The 23,085-nt window shown below is 36.5% G+C and overlaps 1 protein-coding gene across 1 annotated transcript; it reads right to left on the reverse strand.

Moving 5' to 3' along the window:
* Nucleotides 1–6,514: 6,514 nt before the first annotated feature.
* On the reverse strand, nucleotides 6,515–7,221 carry LOC106644415 (uncharacterized). Its single transcript, XM_089595087.1, has 2 exons — nucleotides 7,012–7,221; nucleotides 6,515–6,928 (listed from the first exon to the last, which is right to left on the reverse strand). The coding sequence occupies exons 1-2, from the start codon at nucleotides 7,219–7,221 to the stop codon at nucleotides 6,515–6,517; spliced, it is 624 nt and encodes a 207-aa protein (XP_089451213.1).
* Between the last annotated feature and the right edge of the window lie 15,864 nt (nucleotides 7,222–23,085).

Here is a 23,085-nt window from a genome sequence, read left to right on the forward strand (position 1 = left end):
GATCGCAGATATATTTTTTATGACTGTGTTTACTAAGAGAGCTACAAAAAGGCCGGGATAAATCTATAATCGAAACGTAATGATAACGGTGTATATTATTTTCATCATCGTTATTAACAATACAAAAGTATCACCAGCATGACTCTCCTCTGATTCATTATTTTGATTTCCTTCTTCATCCTTAACAATAATAAAATTTTTTTTTGATTCACACTTTTCATCTTCTCCTGTGTTCTCCGTTTTTCTCCTTCTGATTCTTTTTCTACAATTTTAATCTCATTGTACGAATAATTATCATTTTCTGCATCTGATTTTCGTTTTTTTTTTTTTTCATCTCACTACGCATATCAGGATAAGATTTTTATATGAAAAGCAAATTTACGTGCTTATCGTATTTTTTTGCTATTAAGTAAAAAGATAACGTGGTATTATAATTTTTTTTTTTTTCTAAGATGAAAATATTAACTGCAATATTGTTATTTTTTTCTAATTTAGATACTTGCAAAGATTGTACTAAAAAGGTGATTCTACTTAAATCATAGTTACTCTCATACTTTTTGTAACTAGAAACATGATTTATATAATAACGTACACTGTAAGGGGCAGATAAAATTACCCACAGAAAACATTTTTAATTAGTATTTTAAACATTTACACAACTTTTTTCTTATGATGGAAAGAGGAAAGTCAATATATAAGCTACCACACATTGCCTGATGTTTATTAATATTAACTTCTAAATTTAATATAGCTTAGAAACTCCAACCAGAATCTTGCTGTTGAAATTTCTATGTACTAACAGTAAGTGGTTATTGTACATTAATTTGGAACCATTCATGTAATTTTGTTGTACTAAAAACGCTTTCAGATTTAGTATTAAAATATTTAAATTCAATCATCTCAGTACTATTCTTTACTATGGCAAATTCTGTCGTTAGTACAGTATTAATTTTAAAAGAATATAGTGTTACAATAATTTAAATCTCTAGGGTATTTATAAGTCACATACCTGTTATATGGTTTATCCAATTTTTTTCCAGAAATGTGAAACTTTGTTTGGTTAAGACACTTGTGTACGATTATAAAATTTCTGTTAAAAACTTTCTTTTTAATCCTCCGAAAAAATTCCACTCCATTAACATATTAACTCTGCAGCTTTGAGGAATATATAAGAGAGCTGGTTGAAGGGCAAAATACTCTTACATCAATAGCCCTCTAAGGGTTAAGAAGTAACTAAATTTATCATATAGTATGGAGCTTCACCAATCCTCGAACGAAACTGCTACAACTCAAAATTACATTTTGGATTGTTTTCTCCAAGATTTGTGGAACGTCACACAAAAAGTGAAGTACAAATTTTGCAGAGTGCATGAAACCATTCTATCTATAGTTTCTGGTCAGTTTTTAAACTTGTTTGATTAAATTAAGTGTATAACTTTTTTATAATAACATAATAAAACAACAAAATTTAAAATTTGTGTCTTGTTGCAGAGCTGCTCGATCTATTAGCGCAAAATTTACTGTGTCTAAGCTTTCTCAAGCTTTTGGGGGATACGGAACAAGAAATAGGATGCAGTTTTTGGAATGTGCCTGGCACCACGCGCCGTTCCACCTACAATACCTCGTAAGTAAAAAATTAAATAAAAATAAAAATAAAAACGAAATTAAATTAACAACATTTTTTTTCGTTGCAGAGCAACTTGATTTATAAATGCAGAATTCACCGTTATTATTTCACAGCCCCCAAAAAAATGTTCCATACCCCCATTATAATCCCTGGTTGACATGAATTATTTGTGGTACATACCACCACCATTAAATACATCAGATTCCAATAGCATTTATCAACCATGGTTATCGTCATCTGCATCAACGAACCTATCATTTGCATGGAGAATGGAGTTGCGCTCGTTCCGTGAGCGATGCTCACTTGAATACCACTCACCAGTAACAGCGTTGGATTCAAGGATGCCTATAACTGCTGCTGTCAACGCTCTTATGAACAATGATTTGGTGACATATTCTCTAACACTTGACAGTGACTAACAAGTGCCGTTAATTGATTTAACTGCATAAACACATTTTGTTCAGAAACCGCCAGAAGCGATACTAGTAGCAGAAAAATGATATGCAGCAAACAAAAGATTCAATAAATAGCATGAAAGACTGAGAAAGCTTTTTAGTGTGATTAAAATAGAAATTGAAAAATTTTTGAAATACTTGTGTATTTAAAAAAACGTTAATAATAACAATTACAAAATGTTCAATTATTTGGTTGTGTAACATTTGTTTGGATATATTTCGTAAATTACATATTACTAATCGTTTTTTATTTACATCACTTTTATCAAAACAATACGTACTTATCATCTTTTAAATCTGATTGTGTATATATATAGATGCACTTCAACATACAATTAGATACCACTTCGAGGAATTTTGCAAAAAATGAGAGACAGAGTTTGAGCACATACACTCGCGTCAGAGCTATTGAGTGTGTTCATACGTTTGTACATACAATCGTGTAAGCTTTTGCGAGCATATTACATTATATACTACCTTATTATGTCAAGTAGAATGAGAAAGCGTGCGTAGAGATCTTAAAATATGATGAGAGAGTAAGCCCTCCATAATAATCTAATAGCTCTTCCATCCACTGCTTTACAGAGCTTGCAAAGTATTTCATGCAATAGGACGATCATATTTCCCCATCAATAAATCTAAGATAAACGCGAGAAGAGAGAACTCATGCACACAGTGTCCCTATCCACAAATCTAACATCAGAGTGAGACAGAAAAAAGAACTTGTTCACGTGGTTTTCCCCTCTACCGTATCCTAGAGCCCTCACACAATAGCGTCAGATATTGGCGAGCTGTCCCACTATTCTTTTTCCCCCACCACCATGGTCAAAAGCACTCGTACAACAACACAAGATCCAACCTAGCACATGGAGAGAGCTCTGATGTTATGGTAGTATGCGTATCTATATATTACCAGAGTGCAGTGCATCACATACTACAGTAGCGCCCGTGGAATGCAACGGTAGTATCGAGAGTCTGCTACGGTAGTATAAGAGCCTTTATACAACTGTAGATCGTGAAACGTACTACTAAATCTTCTGCTTTATACTACAGTAGCACCATTGAGGCGCTGCGTAAGTATCAAATCTCACGTACTAAGTTAGCTCGGGACTCATACCAAATTGGTATGGCTCACGAGCAAACGTAGTATACGTCGTCTGTATTATGACACTATACCGTTATTAGTAGGTTTTCAAGTTATTCTTATAACTTTGGGATCATTAAAACAATGCGCATGCTGATAAGGTTTATTTAATGGAACGTATTAAGAAATGTTTTTTTGTAAGCCAAATTAACCTATACAAAAAGTTATAGACTCGTATCATTCCATTTTTTTTCTTTGAGTAAACGATTAAGCACGAATATTATCTTGGATCAAAATATTTAGTAAGTTTGTTATAATGACACAGCACGTCGACTTTACAAACTGTTACATATATTTCTACCTATACCTATCACCACTATTACATCGAAATGCTTATGTTAATGTATCTCACAAAATTTTTCAGATTTAAAAGTATGCAAACAAAAAATCTCAGTTACTTTAATTATCGTAGTTATCATTTTTATGTAGAGCTTATAAGATTTTTTTGTGATAAAAGAAATAATATGAGACAACAAATAATTTTTCAATCAGTTTTAACATATTTTTCTAAAAAAGTGAAAATGTACGGTTTTGCAATGCTTTTTCTTTTGGATAATCTCAGTATACAGAAGGTCTCAATTTTTTCTTACACTTACTATTGTTAACAACAAAATATTAAAGCTTACACATTTAACATTACAACGTCTCTTAACAAAAAATCTGATATAAAAATACAAATGAAGATCTTGAAAAAGCAACACTTATGCAACTACATATTGCATTTGTAATTCGGTCTTGAAGGTTATGCCACCGAACAACGGTATAATGGCGTAGTACAGACGATGTATACTACGTTTGCTCGTGAGCCATACCAATTTGGTATGAGTTCCGAGCTATCTTAGTACGTGAGATTTGAAACTTATTTAGCGCTTCAAGGGTGCTACTGTAGTATAAAGCAGAAGCTTTAGTAGTGCGTTTCACGATCTACAGTTGTATATAGGTCCTTATACTACCGTAGCAGACTCTCGATACTACTGTTGTGTTCCACGAGTATGTGACGCACTGTACTCCGGTAGTATATAGATACGCATACTACCACAGCATCAGAGCTCTCTCCATGCACTGTAGGGTTGAAAACAGAACTGGCCTAGCTTATCTACTAGCAGAGCAGAGTAGACAGAGTAAGAAAAAGAGAATAAATCAGTATCGTAAAGTAGTGTGTATGCAAGAGTATATCAGTTAGCAGGGGATTAGGATAAGTTGGTCAAGAACAATTAGGACCTTGTGGACGTTAACTTTTAGCTAACACGTGATGTGTGGTAACGTTGCTGCAAAGCAGTTCAGGTAATAGTATGAAGGATTATGTCGTATATAGTGCAGAGAGCTACTTTATTTTATGTGTCAAGTGATTGAAATACATGAAATCAAGAGTACTTGCTGGAGTTGAATTCATACCCAGTGAAGTATGGAAGCTCTAACGCGTATCCCCTCTTTTAAAAAGAAGAATCCTAAGAGGTACGAGGGATAAAGAAGATGTCTTCGAAGTAGTGCGCTTATATTAACTACGTGTCACATTACCGAATAATGTAAGTACTTTAAATAAATATAAAAAAATTACAAGCTTATTTTTTAAATAAAATAGTTCATTTGATAGGTTATCATTAGAGAACATGTGGGATTGTGCACATGCAATAAAGTAACATTAATGTTAGAAATAAAGTTTAAGAAATTTCATTGAGGATGTCTAACTATTAAATTTATTTTGAAAAGTTTTTCGGTGTCAAGTATGTTATGATAGAAATATATATATATGTATAATTGATCAGTAAAAAAGTGTATTTTGAAAAGATCTGTAATTTTTGTATTAATAATTTTGTCTAAAATTGTTATGTACAAAAACGAAATGATGCAAAAAAAATTTTTTGGCTATTTTGAAACGTTTTTCGTTAATTTAATTTTTTTAAATGTACTTGAGTAAAAGACCCAATGCTCAAATATATCTTGTTTCAATTAGCTCTACAATCTTTGTATGAAACAGTTAGTTGAAAAATTTAAATTTATTTATCTTACTGTCAATTTTTTTTTTTTTTTGCTGTTTTTGAATATATTTTATTTTCCGTAGCATCTGCACCGCGATGCAGAGCAAAAAGCATGACACAAAAAAGTTGTCCTTTACTGAGATTCAAAAATCTGTTTTTGAACACAAGCCTGTAAGGTGTACGTAAAAAAACTATTCCTGGAGAACTAGTTGTCTGCCTAAGGGGTCGTCCACAAAGGACTGTACGGTCGTTTTGGCTAAAAATGACCCCCCCCTTTCCTCTGTCCAGTTGTGTCCGGTTTTGTTCACCCCCCCCCTAGTCTTGGACGTCCAAAACCACCTTTAAAATTAAGAAAAAAAATTGTTTTAAAGTAAAAATTAAAAATAAATAAATACGCAAGCAAACAGCGAGTGGTATCTAACGTTTAGAGTGACATGACTAAAGCTTTTAGCACACAGACATGTGTTTCTATTGGATTTCAAAATTTTGTAAAGTCAAAACTAAATGTATTTAAAAAAAATTATACACTTAAATAAATTAATAATTATAATCTGAAGTTGTGATGTGTTGTAGAAAGAATCGGAGATAATACGTGATAAAAATGTTCGAACTAAACACGATAAAATGTTAGAATAAGGAGGGTCATTCTTCTTCCCAAGGGCTTTGTAGCCAATTGGGCATATTTAACATGTAGAGATAATGTGGATATTTAGGTAATACCGCAAAAGTAGAGAGCAGAGATTTCGACTCTATAACAATCAGTCGGTAAAATATACTTGAAAATATTTAATTGCTATATTGGTTCTGGACGTCCGGATTGATAAGACCCCCCCCCCTCCCCTTTATCCGGTTGTGTCCGGTTTTGGCAAACTCCCCCCTCGTCCACGACCGTACGGTCCTTTGTGGACGACCCCTAAGAGCACTGAGCTGAAAATGATGTCAAAATTTTTCGTTTCAATAAAACTTCTTGAAGTATGAGGCATTAACTTAGACATTGAACTTAAAGCTATAAATGAAATTAAATATATTTTGAATCGCAATTACTAGATTTAGTCCAAAAACTAAATTGCGTATATACATAGGGAACGGAGCGAGGGTGAGGCTCTGGTAGTAACGAGGTGCCTCCATGTCCAGGTACGGGAGGAGGAGCACTGGGTCAAGAAAGAAAACTCTCGACAACGGTTAATTAAACTTTAATCTCATAAGCAAGTACAAAAAGACGTAACGCTGCTGCTTGCTCTGTCTCTTTTCTTCTCCCGCAGCTGAGGCGACGAATGGTAGGGTTGGTTCGGCTTATGCTGCTTTGCAGTTAGAAGGAGAATCGAGGTGTCAGCAGCTGCTTGCGACTTGAGTGTGCAGCTTGCACACAGTGCTGAGTTGCCACATCCACTCCCCTTTCAGTGAGAAGCTTTGGGGGGTCTGCGAACGATACGGATCGCCCTGGCTGTTTTGGATTGCTTGAAGGCACGGGCGGCGGGTCCATAGGCTCGGATGAGACCGAGTGAAGTAGAGTGTCTTCAGCAGTACAGGGCGGCTCTGCTAGCTCTAAGTGGGCTGGTTTCAATTGGTCTATAGAGACGACTTTGGCTTCCCCGTTGACTTCAACTGTAAGCGTTCTTGAATCGTTGCGATTGATAACACGATGGGGGCCTGTATGTGGCTGCTCCAGTGGTTTCTTGATTTTGTCATCTCGTTTGAAAACGTGCGAGCATTTGTCAAGATCCTTGAAAACAAAAGGTCGTGCTGGTGAATAGTGTGCTGCTGGAACTGCTTGGGGGACTTGAAAAATTGTCGTAAACCTTTTACGAACGTTGAGCTGTCCGCTTTGGAAGTAGTCGTCGTAAAAAATTCTCCTGGGACCTGGAGTGAGGTGCCGTAGATCTCTGCTGGAGAGGCCTTCAGGTCTTCTTTGTAAGTCGTCCTTAAGCCAAGAAGTACCGAAGGCAGTGCATCAACCCAAGGCAGGGTGGTGCACTTGAGTGCGGCCTTGAGAGCCTGGTGGAGGCGCTCGACCATGCCGTTCGATTGAGGGTAGTATGCGGTGGTTTTGACATGCGTGGCGCTGATTATCTTGGCCAGTTCTTGAAATAGTGCGGACTCAAACTGTGCTCCTCTGTCTAAGGTGGTGAAGATCCGAGTGCCATGGGCGCTGATCTAGAGGTTTAAGGCCTTTGCCTCGGCAAGGCAGTGGGATTGCCATAGGCTAACGCGAGAATCGATCGATTATCGTTAGACAATACTGCATTCCCTAGACTAGAGGGAGCTTGATGAGGTCGATGTCTATATGCTCGAACCTGTTGTCCGGCTCTGCGAAGCCACCAAGGGCAGACCTGTTGTGACGGCTCACCTGAGCGGTTTGGCAGGGAACACAGGTCCTCGACTAAGCAGAGACGTTCTTGCGAATGCCTGGCCAAACGTATTTTTGTGCGACGGTACAGGCAGTGGTTTTGACTCGGGGATGCGATAAGCTATGTATAACCTCAAAAACCGTGCGACGAAGTTCTGTCAACAGGTAGGGCCTGACAATGTTATGGGCTACATCGCACCAGAGGGAGTGTCCGTCTATGACAAGCTATTGCAGTTATAGACTGGAGTCTTTTAGCAGACCTGGTAGTTCGGTGTCGGTGGCTTGTGCTGCTGCGATGATCTCTGGACTCAAGTGGCAGGGTATCAAGATTGATGCGGTGACAGCAATTGGCTGAGGGCCTGTGTTGTTGCTGATTTTGGTCTCAAGTCAGAGCTGGACACGTCAGAGGAATGTGGAAGGTCGTTTTCGGGCAAACATGCTCGAGACAGAGCATCTGCAACGACGTTGTTTTTGCCTCGGGCGTACATTAACACGGTGTTAAATTGTGAGATGACTTCGAGGCAGCAATCTTGTCTTGATGTGGCTTTGTCGGAGCGTTGACGGTGCGCAAAAACTAATAGGTGGTGGTCCGTGAATGTAGGGAACGGACGGCCCTCCAGGATTCCTTGGAAATTTTTTATGGCAGCGCTGATTGCCAGCAGTTTCCGATCGAAGGTGCTGTAGAGGCACTGCGTCAGGTCTAATTTCCTCGAGAAGAAATGAAATGAAAGTGGTCGCCATGCGCTGTTTTCATCTTGCTGTTCCAGGGCTACGCTGATAGCTATATCTGAGGCATCGGTCCTTAGGGCTAGTGGCGCACCTGGATGCAGAAAGATGGTGCAAGTCGCTTCGATGATGGAGTCCTTGCAAGATTAAAAGGCTTGTTCCACTGTGGTGGTCCAAAGAAGCTTCTTTTATTTAGTTCCGCCTTGGAGCAATTCATGGATAGGTGCTTGTATGTCGGCAGCTTGTGGAATTCATGGCCTGTAGTAATTAAGCATTTCTATAAGCCAGCGAAACTCTGAAGCATCGGTTGGCTTAGAAAAGCTCTTTACTGCAGTGACCTTGGTCTCTGAAGGTTGTATGCCGTCTTCAGGGACCTGAAAACCTAGGTAGAGTACTTGCGGATTTCCGAAGGTGCACTTTTGTCGGTTGATTTTGAGCTGGGCTTCTCTAAGAGCTGTGAAAAGGTGCGGTGGTTTAGATGTTCCTAATGTGAAGAAGAAGCGACGAAAATATCGTCAATATAGGCCTTGGCAAGTGGCAGCTTGCGCAGAATATGGTCGATCGTCCTTTGCATCGACTGGGCTGAGTTTCGCAGGCCTACTGGTTGAAGCTTTGAAGAGATCGGCAAATTCTTCAAGTAGGGTTGAGTAGCGCTAGATCAAAGAGTTATCCGTTGGTGCTTCGAGTGCGGAGACTGAGCAGAGTTCTGCTTTTCTGACGGAGCAGTTGGCGGCCAGGCTGGTGCATGGGTTGACGAGTTTTCTATTTTTGCAGTCGAACAGGAGATGATGTTGGGCCAGGAAGTCGGCGCCTAGGATTGCAGGGGAGACGTTAGCCAAGATAAAATCGCCTTGTAGGTCTCTTCATAGGCCAAGATTGAGAGTGAGATGCATTTTGCCATACGTTGAGATGGGCGCGTGGTTGGCAGCAAATAGCACCAGAGGCTGCCGAACTTCTGTTCGCCTTGACAGGACTTTGGGCAGTAGAGATACTGAGGAGCCAGAGTCAACTAAAAAATGCATACGTAAGCGAGAATCGAATATAGGCGTGTGTCAGAACCCGTTTGGGCCTCTGTCGCCTGGACCAGAGGCGAACCTATTCGTTTCCCTGTGCTAGAGGGATGAAGTTGCACAAAGTAGTGCAGTGTTCTGCTTTGGTACCAAACCTCCAGTGGTACCAACAAACATCTGGGATCGCTGGGGTGGCAGAGCGGCCTCGACGATTGCTAGATGTCGAGCGATCAGGATTGCGTCCCCACTGTTGGACTGAGGCAGGTTGTGCATGGGCTTGTTGAATTGTCAGCTAGGCAACAGCTGTTCTAAGCACTGCAATTTTTTGAAGCAGATCCGAGGTGGTGGTGGTGGGCGGGATGTAAGATGCCTTGTAGATAGCCATGACAGTGCCTTCAGTTTCCACGAGCTTGTCAGCTGCCTTAGCAAGTTCATCCATTGATGCTGTCTTGAGGATGCTCAAAAGCATGGCGGCGGCTTGTGGGAGCGAGTCAAATACATGAAAGATACTTGAGAGTAATTGCCGGAGCATCTTTTCAGCAGAGTCCGTGGTGCGGGATAAAATGGCGTCTTTGAGTGTCTTGTACTTCTGATCAGCCGGTGGAGGGTCAATAATGTCCATAATCTCCATGGCTATTGTCTGGTCAAGTGCGCCAACAAGAAGATTGAATTTTGCGTTGTCGTCTGTGACGTTGCTTGAAGCCATCAAACACTCTGCCTGTATGAACCGTGGCCTTGGAGCATTACGCTAAAAACGGGGCAGGTCGCATTTTGTTGACATTTCTTCTGGCGTTGTGTTGTTGCTTGGGCGCGTTATTGACTAGTCGTTTACGTGGTCGTCATCGGAGGACGAGTTACTGCCATGCGAGGAGTTAGGTGCGGGCGGCGGCGGTTTGTTGTTTTCGGAGGGTGGGAGCCCTGTTGCCTCGAGCAGTGAGAGTGAAGGCAAAAATGTCGGTGGCTTGCCAACAGCGGGGGCGGTTGCTGCCTTGTTGAGCGAACGCGCGGGGTTGAAAATTGCAGCACTATCCTCGAAGGAAGTACCGGGAATACCTTGAAGTCGCAGTGAGGTTCTCGTTTGTGTGTCCCCACTGGTACTTGAACAGCTGCGTCCTTCTGAAGGAGGTACGTCTTTCATGCCAGGCCCAAGATGGCTGCCTTTTTCGACACCATGGGCCTGCCTCGTGTTGAGCCTTCTTGTACACTCTTCGCGCACTCACTTAACTTTTTCCCCTAATTTTACTTCCTCGGGGTCACTACTATGGGGACCAAAGCGAGGGTGAGGCTCTGGTAGTAAGGAGGTGCCTCCGAGTCCAGGTATGGGAGAAGGAACACTGGGTTGAGAAAGGAAACTCTCGACAACAGCTAACAAAACTTTAATCTCATTTACAAGTAACAAAAGGCGTAACGTCCGTCTCAGGCGACGGCGCAGGCTAGAAGTAACAATAAAGTAAAATGTGTGAACTCAGCACCGCTGCTGCTTGCTCTATCTCTTTTCTTCTCCCGCAGCTGAGGCGACGAATGGTAGGGTTGGTTCGGCTTATGCTGCTTTGCAGTTAGAAGGAGAATCGAGGTGTCAGCAGCTGCTTGCGACTTGAGTGTGCAGCTTGCACACATTGCTGAGTTCGCACATAATACATACTTCCACACGTGCACTATGTGACAAACTTGGATCACCCCCATTTTAGAATCAAAGTTTATTTTATATTCGAAAAAGCAATAATTTAGACATGGTAATAATTTTTTCTATCAAAAAATTGTAAAGCTCTACCATACATTGATCCTACCCTAGTTTTTGCAGTACATGAATAAAAGAATACAGGTTATCTAAGTCATTTTAGGTAACTTGCGTGAAAAGTTTAAAAAATTATAATCTTTGAGGAGGGCTGATGAGAACCTGATAAAAGTCTAAGTCCTTCAGGGATCATAGAGGAACTACAGTAAAATGCAAGAAATACAGTTTTTGGAGAGGGGAAGATTAAAACCTGAAAAATTACTAAATCCTTGCAGAGGTTGGTAAGGGGAGAGCAGGGTTAATGAAAAGAAATTTATAAAATTAGGAGGGCTGTTATACCCTGGAAAACTTCACAGTCCTTGGGAAGGATGAATGGGGCTTACTAAAATGCATAAAATATAAGTTTCCAAGGGCTGCTATTCAAAACCTTTACGATTTCTAAGTCCAAGAAAGACAATTAAAGAAGGTTATAAGGAGGGTGTGGGGGTCATGAGAGAGCACTAATGTTTCAAAGGAATAGTTTTGCCCGTAAAAAATAAAAAAAGCAATTGAATATTTAAGTAAGAACGGAGAAAGGGGCAAAGGGATTCTTAAATAAATAACTATGAAACAGACCCCCTACAACCGCAACGATTTCAATCTTTAATGGAAGGGGATAAAGGGGTCCTAAATATATATATGGCCAAAACTTTGTTGGACCCCTTTATCCCCTTCAATTGAAGACTGAATTCAATGCAGTTGTAGGGGGTCTCTTTGATAGTTATTTATTTAAGAATCCCTTTGCCCCTTTCTCTGTCCTTACTTAAATAATCAATTGCTTTTTCAAGTTTAAATATATATGTATATATATATTTTTTTAAAAATATTTTACAGCCATTTTTTGAGAACCATGCCCTATAGGCTCTGCAATGCTGTGTTACTATGCATTTACATGCTATCGTCATTGGCATAGTAAAAAACCGCCTCAGATTTAATTGTGACATCGATCACTTACACAGCAAAGGGGACCTTATTTTATATGGCTTCCGAACCATTTGGCCACAGCTGGTAATACGCACTCAAGAAATAAGTTTCTCAGAGGTGCGAGCCAAGTGAGTGAAGGCCGAGTCTCGAACTCGTGAGCATGTGTTACCAAGCCCCTGAGCTACAAGAACTACAGTCTTTACCACTGTGCTACCATGGCCGCTTATATATATATGTATATATATATATATTTATATAAATATTTACCCCCAGAGCACTTCACACAGCAACCATCCGCTATCGAATCAATATTAAATTAAAGATTAACTATGAAGAAATTAATGAACGTATGAAATAACATTGTGTTTCAATTACAATTTTCTCAATAAGTTATAACATTTTTATATTTTTCTAGAAAATAACGAAACAAACTTAATTCTGACATTCTAATTTTACTTATTATAAAGCTAAGTCGCAAGAATCATTGTGTTGGAAATGAGAGCGACCGACAGTAGGCCCGGCTTTTGTGTACACTGAGTACACTTGTATATAGTCTCTGTCGGCTCAACGCTCTGTGCGTATGCGCTTGGTCGACTTGGCGCGCTGCATGTGTGTGTGTGCGTATTCACGTGGCAAGCTTTGTATACTGTAAGCGCCAGATTATACTCAGCTCTCGTCGAAGAAAGACTCTCTTAATTTACGTTGCCAAACTCTAGCATTCAAAGGTGCATACATCACCTTAAATGCTAGTGTAAATCGTCTGATTAACTCTTGCTATACAGTGGACAGAACTCAGTTGTGCAGTGCAGTGCACTTAATGCTTTGTTTAAGTTGCTCATTGCATAATTTTCAGACCAACTTAAATAGTTAATCTCATCGAACTACCAGTGATTATCAACAGCAAGACTCAGTGAAACTCTTGTGTATTTTCACAGACAGTAATTGTGCATTTTGTACAGACAGTGGTTTATAGTTATTCAATATTTCAATTAGTTATACTCTATCAGTGTTTTTAGTTTCACATTTATTTCGAGTAACTTTCAACATCTCTTGCGAGCTCAAGGCCAGTGCGTGTTTACATATCGTGTTATTCAACTTGACTCTTTTCTTTCTACATTCTTCACCTTTATATATTTCAATAGTTCGTTGCTTTAAAAATATAGACAGTATTTATTTTCTCCGGTATAAATTTGACCTTTACAATTTTTGTGTATATTAACTGTGTTTTCTTGGCCTGTGAGTGACATTAAAAGTTGTTATTTTTATGCCGTTTAATTTTATTGTGTTTTATTGTGTTTTCCCAATCACCCTATCCGAGCCCAGTGTATGCTAACGCATACGCCTCGTACACATTGTAATCGCTAACCGCAAAAACTCCTCAACCGATCTTGCTAAAAATTTTGATACTGATTTTTGGCACTTCTTAACTGGTTTGAGTATGGTTCTTACCTTAAAAAAAATTAATAATAAAAGCAAAAAATAAGCTCAAACTTTATAAAATACGCCAGTTTTCTACTTTAGTTCAGTAGGATCCACCAGGTAGCGTAGAAGTGAATCGTAACTAGCTGCAATAGAAGAAAAAGGGTCTGGTTATAATATTAACGAGCGAGCTGTCCAATATCATAATTGTTCACAGTCAGTGCATCAAGAATAGAGTTGTGAGTTGTGATGCTTGGTAACCTAGTGACCGAAAACTCTTTTGTTCACTGGACAACCTACTTACTTCAAATTCTATCCCGAACCACCCAAATTAACGAGTGTAACCAACAAAAGCCTTTATGAATGCCAACGTCTCCAGCATTATACCAAGAGACATCTAGCCAGAACACAATCTGCTCTAACAATTTAAGGTTTCGCAGCCCTTCTTTTAACTGACCCGGTGTTGCCAGAACGGATTTTGCTTCAACAGTAAGCCAGAAAAAACAACCTTGAGAAGTTCAGGCAGCCACATTAACTAAAAATTTGATTAGCCTCCTGTTCAGGGGCTTATCCCAACGGCATACCCATTAAAAACGTACTCTCCAGGCCTACTTTCCTGATCAACAGTGAACGGTTAGTTATCCAAGGAACCATGTAAAGACGATATGTTGTTGAGCCAGTGGCGTACCTCTCTTCAGCGTGGTCTCCATACTCAGAGACTCTAAGGGTAAAAGAAAAGCTACCCACAGCCAGCTCTCTATTATCAAAAATAATCATAATAGTCATAATAATAATAATAATAATAGTAAAAGTAGTTATAAATATAATAAGAATAATGATAATAATAATAATAAAAACAAAAATATAAAATGACTGGAAGTATCACCACTGGCCCTTTACAAGGCCATCATGAAGATTTACGTTTTTTAATTAAATATAAATCTTATCAGTACTTTTAACGGCCATCTAACATTTAACTACCTTGCCAACAAATACATTTTTCCTACCATTTCCGGCAATGATTCATTGACGAAAAAATTATGTAAAGCTGGACACTATTAAACCAAGTCAGTTATCCACTGGCAGACGGCACGAGTGGAGTTGTTCATCGCAAGCCTAGAAACCCTGGCCACTGACGGATCTATATTACCCTCTCAATTCCAAGCATTCAATCTGGAATCACCGATCCTCTTTGAGATATGTGATGGGTGAACGTAAAAGTGAAGCTATTAAGGAAAAACCAACTTAAGCAAAAGAGACAGTCTTCAACAGGCAAGCATCACGAACTAATCTGGCTCTCTACCACATATTACTGAAACAACTGAGCTCTGAAAAAAAAGGTGCTTTAGATATTGACATATTTAGCATAATACTAGCAGACGTTGAGGAAGAGCAGTACAAGACGCTCGAACGCTTCAGACGTTGCAGTTTTTCTACCAATTAGTCTGGTGCTACAACAGCAGGCCAGAGAAGATAACCATTAGGTATTTGGGCAGTCACGTTTACTGGAAACTTCAGTCAAAAAAAAGTTAGCTAACCGGTCCTTTTTAGGTTCATACGACGTCGAAGTCCCCTGCCAACAAATACATTAAAACTCAAGAAAGTTTACAAAATCAGTCCTTAGAGCTTACAAAGGTTTTAATCATGCTTACAGTTACTACAGGTCCAATTGTAAGTAAAACTTTAAATGCCTTAAAATTATACAATTTTAAAGATCAAGAAATTGATGCAGAACGTTTATGGAGATTGAAACAGTAGCATCAAAATTAATGAATAATGAATCTACTGTAAGAGTTATCAGCTTTCCATTGTAACCCTGACAGTAATAACTTAAATCTTCTAGATTTAAAATAGGTATAATAATATGTATTTGCATTAATTAAAGCGCTTAAAATAGGGAGATCAAGCTTCAGGACTTTGTTGCTCTGGTAACAAAGTTTCAAGATAAAAAAAAAAAAATGGGTCGTTGGATCCACGATAGAAGTGAAACTTCACGTATCAAATATTGAACTCATTTTACACAGAAAATTATATGAGAACCAATCATATGTGTTATTGCTACGAGTTAAATAAGTAAATTTCTTTCAATAACATTAAACAAGTAAAAAAAATTTCGTATTTGAAATGGCTGAAAATCATGTTTTCATCAAACCGAATTGTACGCTTCGATTGTTTTTTCCCCTTTAGTAAGCCCATGAAAATTGGTATTTTCGACTAATATTGCTTCTCCTTCGAGATTTGGTGTTTTTTATAATTTTTTTTAGGTTATGTTGTCATGAAAATACTCTAAATTTCTTCGCGCACATCTGCATTAATGTTTAAAGTATACTGCAATTTTTTCGTAATTTATAACTCCAATTTCATAAAGATAGACCGCAAATACGAATTTAAGGTTATGTAATCACAACAAATGACACCTCTATTTGTGCATCTCGATATTTTATTCCCCCTATAGGATGCCCGTAAAAAATAGATATTTTTGGCCTATTTTGCTTCTCCGTCGAGATATGACGATTTTTCTTATTTTATGAGGTTATATTGTTATAAGAACACTTTAAATTAATTTGTGGACATTTCTATTAATTTTCAAGGTATACTATAATTTTTTCGCATTTTATAACCCATATGTCAGAAAAGTACAACTAAAATACGAATTTGAGGTTATTTAATAACAAATAATACCTCATTACACACACACACACACACACACACACTCACACACAAACACACATATATATACGTGAAAATTTAAGCATGTATTAGCAAGGGGAGCGAGGCAGAGAGAAAGGCCGTCCCACGTCCCACTCTACGCGTATATGCACTGCTCTGGTGGCAAGGGGAATGAGGCAGAGAGAGAGAGAGAGAGCGGCTGGAGTGGTGGGGGGCTCAAAAATTTCGTCACTCGAAAAAATTCACAATGTGCCATAAGAAGTTTCACTTAAAAAAAAAATTATATTATACATTTCTTGTCAGTATTTTATCGTTACAGCTTTATAATAAAAAGCCCTTTTTATTTATTACAACGTGAGAAAGTGGAAATCAATGGCCCTTTAAGGCCAACAATATTTTAATAGCGTAAGAAGCGCACTGTTTTTTTCACCATCGATATGTTTTTTTAACTTATTATAGCTTATAGTTTGACCAAATAAGCTGCATAGATTCTTAACAAAAATGTTTCTAAGAAAAATGTTTTAAATACGAACTTGATATATTTGAAGAATTTGCTTGATAATATCTTACATTATACTAAAATTATTTTAACTTATAAATGTATAATTTAATATTCAATTGCAAATTTTATTACCTTACTCTCCTCCTTAAACACATTCATTAGTAGTGATTAATAATTATTCGACGTATTACTTAATAGCCTTCTTAGAAAACTCAACTATTTATAAAAAAAAAAAAAGTCAAAATAACACTTTCTTTTACATAAGTATTTAGGGTTCCTATTGAAAAATCAATTCGATTATTTCCAAATTGCATGTGGAGGACTCCACATAAATTTATTAAAAAATGATAATAAGTCGTAATAAGCCGACATCAGACGTCAATTGTCTAAGTTCTTGGATGAATTTTTTTTCATTACTCACTATCTGTTGTAGTAAAATTTGAAACGAATATTTTTATGAGAAATCGCATAATTTTCAGAACTTCCAGCTTAATGAGTACCTGTATTATCGTGTAATAAACTTTCTAATTCATTATTCCAAACATGCGTAATGAAGAGATATGCATGTTATCATATGTATTATTACGACCCATATAATAATATAACTGCCATAATTTTAGATAACTTATTTCAAAAACAGTAGACACTTTAGATAGTTACTCACTTATTTCAGGAGTTAAGTAAAAATTTAATTTATAGTTTTAAGTTTTCACTTCTGTTGGCAGCCCCATGACTGCCCTCTGGTTTTTTTCTTAAAAGTGTCAAGAATGAATGTAAAATTCTTATCTGAAAATTTTTAACATGACATGTCAAAATATTATGTTGTTCCATTCAGTGAGTCTCAGGTGAAGCTGAGGCTGGGAGGGAGCGCTAGTGTATAAATAAAGCAAAATTTTTACTGTACGACGCTTTTTCCATTAGCACTATAATTTTTGTCCGTTTTCAGTCACCAAGATTATTGAAATTGTTCGACCAAAGATTTCAATATAAATAAAGAAAGACGTAAGAATTTCGGTATGAGTAGAATTTTCAAATTAGAAGATACTTTTTGTCACTCATTTAGCGTACTTATACTAAAAATTACGCATCATAGCAACTTAAAAACTCTATAATAATGACTTTCTATAAATAAACCTCTTGTTTATTGTTTATTAAATCAAATGGTAACTAAAAAAAGAAATTCAAAACTATACGTGAAAAGAATAACAATAATTGAATCATACACTGTCCTGGAGCATTTGGCTAAAATATTTTTGTAAAAATCGAAAATAATAAGCTTATTGTTCAAGGAATAAAACGTATATATGTCTAAGACTAGTATTCCATTCTTTTAGTTTTCAAGAAGTGTGACCAGAATATAACTTTTTTATTTAGCTTTAGATTCAACAAGCTGTACAGCCATTTTAAAAGGATCAGAATAAGAAAAAAAATATAAGACAAAGTGAATTTAATTATATTGGTAAAGCTCATATGATTATACAAAAAAAACCTTCAAAAATATTGAAATTACAGTTACAATTCTGGACCTAGCTGAATTCGTCTCCATTGTAAGTGCATCATCATTTTATTACTCACCGAATTCGTCTCAAGGTCATTAGAGTGTTTTTTTTTTTTACTCGCTGAATTCGTCCCTGGGTCATTACAGTGTTTTCTTATCTATTAACAAAAATTTATCTCCGCGTAAACTGAAGCGTGATAAGAAAACACTCTTATGACGCGGGGATGAATTCGGTAAGTGAAAACAAAACACTCCAAGGACTCAGGGATGAATTCAACCATTTTTATGATTTTGGGGGTGAACTTGGCAATCCCGATAATTTTAGTATTTTAAAATGGATCTTCGTAGCAGTAAATTTCTCCGTAAACAGTTTTCATAATGCTAGTCCTAAATCGTAACAAGGTTTTATCGATATAAAAAAACACCTCAAAGTCACAGCAATATGTGTGTTATTATTAATATAGACTAAAAGTGCTTTAACGCTAACGGCACTACGCCACAGTTGGTAGGTGGTGATAGTAGCATCCCAATTCCAAAATTTACTGTTGGTAGTGCTTTCAAATGCCAATAAAACTGTATGAAAATTAGTTACTAATCATTCTAACTTTACCTATGTTTCTTGGTTACATTTTAAGGATCTTTGCAATTTTTATATCTGCTAAGTGTAACGTATATATTATAACGTATATATTTTCATTTTTTCCAATCTTGTAGTAAACATGGCAACACCAAACAAAATTTATTACTGTACACTAACATAAGACACACTCAAATCACTGATTCATTTGGTCAATTTACTCTTAATGACCTTCTTTTTCATTCATTAAAAAATTTTCCTATAAGACTCCATGCATTCTGGCGATCTTAGTGAGGGACAATTTCTCTTACTCAATGGTGCCACCTGACATAGGCGCATAGCGAATACATACTCATATGGCAAGCAAAGTTGCGTCACGTTCTATATATGTGTGTGTGTGGGTATAAGCTAGACATTTTACGGGCACAAACGTTACGCCAGAATTTTACTCATGAGTATAACAACGTCTTCACTGAAAGTATATAGTTAAGTAAAACTATAGTATGCTGACATGCAATGTGGTCAGCTCCATTGCTTAAGGTAGTTGTACAGCAAATTGAAATATAGGATAGAAAAGTATGATATTTTGCAGGATGGTAGATTAATGCATAAAAATAAGAAATCTAAATTTTTGTGACCCGAGGGTACCTATAAAGGGAGATATTCATAATTACTTGCATGCCTTGAGTTTTTGTTTACATGCCAATTCAACATGGCGTCTTATGGGAAACCGCGGAGCTGTCTGTATATTATCATTCATATCGTTGCTAATATAGGTCAGGTTCTGATGCCCTTTGGACAGTAGAAAGATAATTAAATGACAATTATATATTCGCTTTCAAAACCTTCCAAGGGTACTTGTGAGAAAAGTAATTAAATAGTAAAGCGTGAAAAACGTGCATTTGTGAGACGCTATTTGAAAATATGGCAACGCCACATAATCTGATATTACGCGCGTGGTTTAAAAGGTAAATAGGTACATATGACTGCTCGTAAATCCTGATTACTGCAATCTCTCTTATAGGTTTTCAATTATTGTTATAGGACGTATATTTTAAGTAAATATGATAAATAAATATATAAATAATAAAACGAACTGATATACAAAGAACATCAAAACAATTTTATTGCCATGTATTACCTAAAAATGAAATAAACATGTTATAAATTAATATTTATGTAATAAATATTTAATATTTATTTTTTAAATAAATAAATAGCCTATTTTTAACTTTATTATTTTTAGTTACTCGAATCGTGCCATTTTCATCAGCACCAAGTAGACTAGATAGGCCATCAAGGCCTCTTTGTTTATAAGCATCGATAACCATTTCTAAAGTAATGTTTACAATTTTCACGGTGAACATTCCACACGTTTCAGCCAGCTTTTTGCTGATTAATGCGTGCATTATATACTTTCTCGCTTACCCTTACACCTTTCCAAAAAAACTTCTTATTTATTTCTTTGGGCATGACTATTTTATTAACTAAAAAAAAGATACACACGCTTCTCCTTTTGCTACAGCTGATCAACGAAGTGCTCCTTCTATGATGCTCTGAACACACACTTACAGGCACACACACATGACCGCAAAGCGACGTTGCCAGATCGTTCTACTACACAAATCAAAAAGTTTCATGACTCTTGCGGTACCTGTACAACTACCTTAAATGGATGTATGTACGTTATTTGCTTCATGCAACAATTTCAAATAGTGCCATCTTCAGGGGAGAATACACCGATACTTACTAACAAGAATACATAGTCTCTTATGGATAATGATGAGTTACAATTGTTTATTTGAACAATAATATATCTTTAACCACTGACATAATTTCTTTAGATGTTGAGTGTGTTTTTGAGCTAAAAAAAGCTATTTAACAGTGTATCAATAAAAAGAAATTTTTCTCCCCATACCCTTGTATTTTGTGAGTAAATATTGCGATTTTCCTCAAATGTCAATTCATTTCGTGATGTACTTTAAAGTCAGCACATAAGACATGATACTCAGTCGTTCATTATATGCATTTACGAAAAGTTTTTTTTTTCATAACATTATAAAAACAAGCATTTTTAGTATTAATATGCTTCTTAGGACTGAAAATACTGATTTTTGTTATTAAAGATACGTTATAATAAAAGTAAATGCTTGTAATCTAGATTATTGTCCATAAGGGCTGCGTATTCTTGTTAGTTAGTAGTGACATATTTTCCACTGCAGGTGGCGTTGTCTGAAATTATTGCACGAACGAATATGTATATAAGAATACACTGTAGTGTATAGATTGATGAACAGATTTACGTGGGCTTAGATTGTCCAATTTCAGTTACTTATACCACTTTTGAAATCTTTGTTAAGGTATTTGCTTATTATAATGAAAATTGATTTATGAAATTTCTGAAGTAATTGATTGCGGACTTTGTAAACTAATATATAAGTAACACTTAAAGTTATGTCCAGAGCTTCTTTTTTTGCTGATGCAACTTTACTTTATCACCTATTCAAAATTTCAATCAAGCTTATCAGAAAAATGTAAAAGTACTGTTGTCATGTTATTTCCTAATGCATGAAATCATGACATAAATCATCGTTGTTCCAACATAATTATTTGCTGGAAATGCAGTTTTGCAAGAATATCGCTCGGCTTATATATGTATAAGGCATTCTCTGTCAAGCGTAACACCCCATGCCCTCCATAATAAATTGGTTTCATCGAAAACAAACTTACAATAGTGCAAAAGATAGCTTGTTATGTCTACTTTTAAATCCCATATGCGCTTCTTCGATTTAAAAAATTGTGAATTCCATATGGTGCTTGAAAGACGTCAACCTTACCCTGAAAAATTGATGTTATTGAGTTCACATGCCCCTAAAACGTATTTGAAGTGTAGGAAGACCTTATTTTTACATGATTGTGGTTGCTGAACACGAATCTAACATTTATTTTTACTTGATATACTTCAGGTCGTGCCTAATCTCGAAAAACCACTCGAAAAAGCAGTTATTCGTACGTTAGCGTCAGAAAAGGGTTCCAGTTACAGCACAAATTCATTTGTATTATCTCAAGGACGTTCATGACACATAGTGTTTTCTGCACGATCTTCCTGAAGTTTCAACAGGATGCTCGTAATAATGTCAGGAAGTCATATGTAATATTTGAGATCATTCCACAACACCGATTTTTAAATATTAAATGTTGAAAAAACTTTAATTTAACACGTAACTTTATAGAGGAGTCACATGAAAATGAAATTTATAAGAACATGATATGTAAAATTTTTCTAACTTTCTTTGCATGACGCAATACCATAATACGGGTGTCATTCTTAATTTTCAGAGAGATCGAAAATTTACTTTTGCAGTTGAATAAAAAAAACAATCAGACGCCTATACATAAAGGCATACAAATGCATTCAAAACAGTTGCCAGCGCTGCTGCATGCTCGGTCCCCCCTCACTGCACTCTCTACATTTTTCCTCTAACTGTGATAAACGTCTTTAAAAAATTACTTATAAGTAGGTACTGCGTGATATACTACAGAACTTTGAACCAGCCATATAAACTATCAGCCATTTATGTAAGTTGGTTATCAGTAATATATTTAATACTGAGCCTTTTCAATGTAACTCCATTAATTATGTTAAAACGAATAAATTATCCTAATTTAGCTGTACAAACAAAGGAAACAATTCATTCAACACTATCGTTGAACTAAGGAGACTCAACCCACCATATGTAGTCAACAACATATACAGGTATAGTCATGACCAGAGCCATGTATATTATTACTTTTACTCTAGAGCAGAAAAAATCAACAAAAGCTTCGTCTGCTCCATGTGGTGGTTAATGTTTACGTAGATATAACCTTTTATTGTACATAATGATAGTTAATATCAATCGCTAAACAATTTCCACGAAATGTCTATTATAAATTAATAAATACTTCAAATAAAAGTTTACGCATTACGCATAACTATTGATACTTTAAATGATATGGTTTTTTGATCAAACTGCACTACTTTGTTCCGAAGTAAAGAAATATATTTACTTATTTAATACATTCACAATAAATTTTTTAATACATTTCTGCTTGGCACGTTTTTTGCAGACGACATCCTAATCAACATTTTTCTAATCGTGTCTATTAGTGTACTTCAGAAGAAAATATCTCAATAAACTCCGCAGAAACCTATATATTTCTTATGCTTAATTCAAAGAGTGATAGTTAAACGACATGTTTCTAGTTTTTTGTTCATGCAGGAAGTAATTTGAGAGAGTAATGACGAGATTTCCAGTGAAAAAAGTGCCGTCTCCATAAGAGGCTATGTATAAGACGCTCACTTGTAATGTACTTTACTTAAAATTTTTTAGAGCAACCTATGCTGAAATTTTGCTCAGAGGTAAAAAATATACCCATTGACCATGGATTTT

This window comes from Copidosoma floridanum, unplaced genomic scaffold (genome assembly GCF_036245765.1).
Source record: "Copidosoma floridanum isolate Cflo_tuat_1 unplaced genomic scaffold, Cflo_Japanese_pri ptg000024l, whole genome shotgun sequence".
NCBI lineage: Eukaryota > Metazoa > Arthropoda > Insecta > Hymenoptera > Encyrtidae > Copidosoma > Copidosoma floridanum.

Bases quoted from the DNA above. Each gene is read 5' to 3' on its own strand.
- LOC106644415 (XM_089595087.1), bottom strand. From the start codon at position 7,221: ATGGTCGAGCGCCTCCACCAGGCTCTCAAGGCCGCACTCAAGTGCACC. The intron at 6,929-7,011 runs GTAAAAGGTTTA...TTTGTTTTCAAG, and splicing joins AAGCGGACAGCTCAACGTTC to GATCTTGACAAATGCTCGCA.